This window comes from Sinocyclocheilus rhinocerous, unplaced genomic scaffold (assembly GCF_001515625.1).
Source record: "Sinocyclocheilus rhinocerous isolate Xijiao unplaced genomic scaffold, SAMN03320098_v1.1 scaffold4019, whole genome shotgun sequence".
In the NCBI taxonomy this organism is placed as follows: Eukaryota; Metazoa; Chordata; class Actinopteri; order Cypriniformes; family Cyprinidae; genus Sinocyclocheilus; species Sinocyclocheilus rhinocerous.
The window spans coordinates 358837-365037 of NW_015661870.1; the positions used below are offsets into that span (position 1 = coordinate 358837).

Below are 6201 nucleotides of genomic sequence, written 5' to 3' on the forward strand. Positions count from 1 at the left end.
CTTCATCGCTCCGTCTATAGCGCATTGTGATTGGATGGTTTACGCTGTCTATACAGGAGACAATCCAATGGGCTACTGGCTGCTCGCTGTCCCTGCGTCATGGTCCTTGGCAACAAAAAAAAACAAAACAAAAAAAACATTCTGTCGGCCCCTTAAGTGCGTCGGCCCACCGGGAAAATGCCCGGAATGCCCGATTACCAATCCAGCCCTGTTAATAGTTAGTTAATAGTGAGAATTGGTCCCCAAAGTAACAAGTGACCAAAAATATATAAAGTTTGACATATCTTATCCCCCAGTAAATAATAAGCGGCTACACACAGAAAAGGAAGAGGCGGCTTCCTACCACACTTCATCATGCCCACTTCATAGCACTTGCGGAGTCGACAGGCCTGGCAGCTCTTGCGTCGGCTCTTGTCAATGGTGCACTGGTTGGTGGCTGGACAAATATAGTCATTGTGTCCTGAAGAAGATTGAGAGAAATTTTTTTTAAATTAAACTCACATCCTTGGATGTCTTGGTTAAATTCAGCTTTTTAATGGCATCTCATTGTATTGTCTAAGATATTATTAGGGCTGTCAGTTGATTCAAATATTTCAGCACTGCACTGTAAAAAAAATTTTTTGGAAGACTATTGGATAATGTTTTAGAAGAAAATACTATTTCAGTCTTTCTACTTCAAAATGTCATTTAATTCAGTGTTGCTTGCTACTTCTTTGAAATTTTTTATGAAATTTCCTAGCAATTTCTGAGTGAATTTTTTTTTTAATGTACAATCTCATTTCTGTATGGGATTAACTTCCAGAAACATGAGCTTATATTAATAATCAACGTTTGAAATGTTACCTTTAGAAATTATAATATAATTAAAGATACACTCTACCGTTCAAAAGTTTGAAAGAAATTAATACAATTATTTAGCAAGGATGCATGCATAATGTTATAAAAAATTTATACATTTAGCAAATGTGATGTGTAATGTTACAAAATACGTATATTTCAAATAAATTGTTTTATTTTTTAACTTCCTTTTAATCAAAGAATCATGGGAAAAAAATGTATCACGGCTTCCACAAATCTATTAAACAGCACAACTGTTCTTAAAATTGATAATAATAAGAAACGGGTGTTGCATGATTTCTAAAGAATCATGTGACACTGAAGACTAGACTGACAATTCTGCTTTTCCATAACAGGAAAACATTACATTTTAAAATAGATTTCAATATAAAAAATAATATATCCAAATATAATATATCCAAAACTGTTTTAGCATCAAATTAAAAAGCTATAAAAGTAATACTAATCACTAATCACACACATTGACTTTGACAATCCTATTTATCATATTCATTTGTTATTTTGATGTTTTGATGATGTTATCTGATGTTTGCAAAAATCTAAATTACAAAATATTCCTCTATAATATTTTTTTTTTTTTTGATGAAGTAATCCTGGAGATATTAGTAGGAACATCGCAAACTGACCAAAGAATAAATTTTTTGCATGGAATTAATATAATCTGTGAAACAAATGTGTCCTTTAAAGAATAAAATACTGTGTGTTTTTTACTGAGATCTAGTATTTGTAAAAACTGATGTGTTTTTATATATCTGGCTTTTTGAGTAGTGTCTATTGGCTAAAAGGTCAAAACAAACTTGTTGGGGGAACACAGAGAACTGACCATGGCATACACAAAGAAATCCACGCACAGAACAAGTAGAGTGTTTGAGGATTCATGAAAAAAAAATCTGCTTAGAAAAACTCAAAATGCCAAAACCCTCCATTGATTAACATGGCATTTCAGAAAATGGAACACCTGAAGAGCATGTGTTTGTTATGTTAAATGGTTACCTTGACCAATGTTACCTTGAATGCTCCGTTTGAAGAAAGCCTTGCACCCCTCACATGACCAGACACCATAGTGATACCCAGAGGCGTAGTCATGACACACCGCACAGAAGTGTGTGTCTCCTTTACCCAAAATGCCTGGTGAAGGATTCAAGCCACCATCACCGTCCAGTTGCTGCCCTAACAGCTTTGCATGACTAAGGACAGAACTATAAAAGATGAAGGTACAGATAAAGTAAAAAAAGGGCAAGAAGAATTTTTTTTTACATTTTCTAAAGAAAACGTAAAGGGTTCTTGCTGTTCTTGCTTGCTTATTTTTATATATTCCATTATCATTTTAAATTAGGCCTAAGTGTTAGTACATTTGTGGATTGTATCATTTTTATCAGTTTTATTATTCATGAATTTTTATTCATGAGTTTTAGATCAAGTTTTAAAAAATGAAAAAAATGGAGGAAATTGCCCAGATGCAAACACAGCTAAGAAAATCCTGGAAATTATTATTACTGTTTAATTTGATAATTTTATGATCAATTTAATTTCTATTTGCTTTTTAAACCCTTTGTGATAATATCCTATATAAATATGTATTTGCATGTTTGGTCCTGTTCACATCTGCCTAATTTAGCTAGATTTTACAAAGTGACAGGTGAATTTGTGTCAGGAATATCAAAAACATCACAGAACACAAGTTAATTCATATTTGACATTATAGCCTTTAATGCATTTTTAAGTTAATTTATTTATTTTATGCTTTATATAATAGTCTAATTATTTTGCTGAGCTATGCACAATTACAGGTAAATTTTCTCATTTGCATTTAGAATCATTTCTTCCCCCGCTGTCGGCGATCCTATCAGAACAGACCTGAACAGACGTGTTTTATTGTCTGCCCTGTAAAAAGTCCGATTAGAAAAGTAATATCACGTATCTGCTCAAAAAGTTGCATGATTCAATATACTGTAGCAAGCACCTCAAGATAAAACGAAAAGCAAAATAAAACATTTTATGTGGTAACAAGGCTTTTATTGTCTCTATATGGCAACTGAACTATCCATTTCACAGCTGCTACTTGGAGATTAAAGGCATATATCAACTATTAAGACACTGCATGTGATCTGCTGTTTTCTCACCTGCCCTGGTTAATCGTGTGTGTCTTGGCGTCCTCCCAGGTGGTGTGTGCGTGTGTTTCGCTGTAGGCCAGTGGAGGCGGGCAGTGCAGAGACAGCGCAGAGTGTGTGGTGTGGGGAGGCCAGAAGATTGTCGAACTTAAAGGGACCAGGCTTTCGGACACAGGGGGATGAGTGTACCCCAGCACTGTGGAGGACACGGGGCTGTAGAGCGTTAAGGCTCCGTGGCTGATCTCTCCCCCGTGCCGTGGTGAATAATCCTGACAGGCTTCCACATACGGAGATGGAATGCAGATGGTCTGGCTGTTCATGCCAAGCTGGGACGTGTACAGATGGGGTAAGGTGTTAGGCGAGTCCCCTCGATTGGCCTTGCCGGAGTCCAGGGCAGGGGAGGCTGACGCAGGTGCCGGACCAGGGGAGGAGCTCATTCTGGAGAACTCAAGCGAGGTCCTGGCTTGACAGACTACTGCATTGTAGGCCCAACTGTGTCAGAGGAAGTGCTTGCTGAAGGACATTAATAAAAAGAAAGTCGGATATCAGAGTAACACTTACCCCCTCTGCATGTTAAGCATACAGTACCGTCCAAAAGTTTGGGGTCAGTATGTTTTTTTTTTGTTTAAGAAATTCTTACTTTTTTAAAGAAGTTCATTTTTTCAGGATTCTCTGATGAATAGAATGTTTAAAAGAAGAGCATTTATTTAAAATTGTGAAAATGTAATGCCCTTACTGTCATTTTGATTGGATTAATGCATTCTTGCTGAACAAAAAAAAAAAGTATTAATTTCTTTAAAAAAAAAAAAAGGAGGGGGCCCAAAAAACTGACCCCAAACTTTTGAACAGATCATGTGACACTGAAGACTGGAGTAAAAGCTGCTGAAAAATCAGCTTTGCCATCACATGAATAAATTAAATATTAAAATATACTATAACTACCAACCCCAAAGCTTTGAACTGTAATGTACATACTGCACAAACCTTTAATATTTCCTGTAAGTGTCATATAAGTGCTGCCTGCATTTCCTTTAATGTTTTTGAAACCTGTTTGTGATTTTCATGGTTTTTCCAGAAACAAATCTTGGCAGACTACATAAAGACAGCTTTCTCAAAGAGACCAGTAGGCCTGTTTTTTCTAGTTGTATTAGCAGATACACTTCCTTTTACAAATTTTCTATAAAAAAGTGACTGGAAAAATAGGACAACGTCACAGAGGAACATGATGCATATGTTAATATAATTATTTCTAAATCTGTCCAAAATACATGATGCAAAGCGACACTGTAGAGGGAGGTAAATAGCCTCTGTAGCGGCTTACACTGCTCTCTTCTGGGAAATTCATCACACCAAACCAGACAGGATAACTGCTTTTTTGGTGGGGGAGTGTTTTGCAGATGACATATTGAAAGGTGCTACTCCAGGAAATGAGGTAGCCTGTGAATAATTTACTTGTGATTGCGGTTATAATATTCTACTTGTAACTGTCCAAAAAATGCTGTAAAGATTTCAAGTCAATTTCAAAGATTTATTTTGGTTTGGATATCAGTACAGATATCTATAACTATAAGGATCTGTCACTTTCATAATAGTGTAGAACTTTTAGAAGAGTCTATAACTTGTAAAGCTAGTTAATGGAGCATACAATAGAGGCACATCAGGTCAGACTTGGCTTTAATTCAAATGTTTATTTAGTAAGAGATGCAGAGGAGAGAGTTCTTTTAAACAGTTTGTCACAAAGGTCCAGAGTCCACTGTGCTTCATGTAACACTGAAACCAGAGATGAACAAATAGGCAGCAAGGCAGCATGTGTGTGTGTGTGTGTGGGAGAGAGAGATAGCTGTTAGTATGTAACCACAGCAGGATCATTAAAATAATGCAAGTCAGCATCCAAGGAATGAAGTGTCACCGAATAATTAAAAAAAACACTCAATCATTCTTAAAAAATCAAATTACTTTTGAAAATAATGTATTCGAGGTGTGTTTTTTATATAAAAAAATACAACTATGGAAAAACAACAAATCCCAGTGGTTAGAAAGATAGCAAGAGAGGAAAGCATGAGAAAAAAAAATACAGATAACCACAATCTAAGAAAAGTCTGTAAAACTACGGCCCAATTTAATTGTTACTAAGAAGTAATTTTCCATATAAATTTTTTTACAGGTTTTTTACTGGTATTTTGGATTACGCATTTCATTGTGTAGTGTTTTAGTTTAAAAAAGTAGTAAATTATGGCTTCTTCTCCTTGTGCTACAAGCACACATAAAGACATCCACCCAAAACCTCCTACTCCCCGTGGTGAAAATTAAACCTTCCCTACTCCAAAACCAAAGAGAGCTGTGTTCATGTGTGACTTTCTGTATCCATAATCTGTCTCTATATTAGATCAGAAACACAGGACACTATTGAACTCACTGTGTCCTATGACTTAAAAAATGATTTTCTTAGTAAGCTTGCCTTGTTTTCGATCACAAATATCCAAACATTCTTAAAGCAAGACACATTTACTTGAGAAGCAAACTGATTTAAGATTAAGTCTTGATTCTGAAACATTTATCAAAATAAAGTATATGTTTGCTCAAAACAAGAAAAAATAACAACCAATGGGGTCAGAAAATAATCTTGTTTCCCTTTGAAATAACTTTATTTTTATTACCCCACTGGCAGATATGTTTTCTTGACTTAGGCATAAACTCACATAATTTTGATACATTTGTCAAAAAATGAATATTTTTTTTCTAAAAACAAAACACTTAATATCTTAAGTAATGTTGCTTCTCAAATGTATCTTGATTTAAGAATGTTTAAAAACTTTTACTGCATGGAAAACAAGATAAAAATAAGGAATAAGAAATGTTTTACTGCAGTTTATTTTAAGATTATGTATATTATATTTTATTATGATTTTTTAAAGCCATCACCAAATATTGTAAGTGTGTCTAAAACAATGCCTGAAATCCTTTACAGGAAATCATTACAGAAACAATTTTGAGTAATTCTGAAAAGTTCAAAATATTTTCTATATATTTCATGCAGGTGAAATCACTCAAAAACTATTCATTTAGTTCAGAATTTTATGAGCATTACTATTAATTATGTGTGAGAGATTATGTAAAATTTTTTTTTTTTTTTTAAATCTACAAACACTCAAAACTACAAACTTGACTTTAATACCCAGCGTTCCCTGTTCTCTAGGCTAAAGGGCATCTGTGGGTCTTGGGTCAGAGATCT

The 6201-nt window shown here is 34.6% G+C and overlaps 1 protein-coding gene across 1 annotated transcript in view; it reads right to left on the reverse strand.

Moving 5' to 3' along the window:
• Positions 1-3557, reverse strand: part of LOC107726586 (estrogen receptor beta-2-like) — a 12680-nt gene extending 9123 nt beyond the window's left edge. Inside the window, 3 exon segments of the mRNA XM_016536230.1 lie at positions 344-460; positions 1867-2057; positions 2982-3557. Coding sequence (XP_016391716.1) covers positions 344-460; positions 1867-2057; positions 2982-3406 — 733 coding nt within the window. The 5' untranslated portion in view covers positions 3407-3557.
• Positions 3558-6201: the final 2644 nt, after the last annotated feature.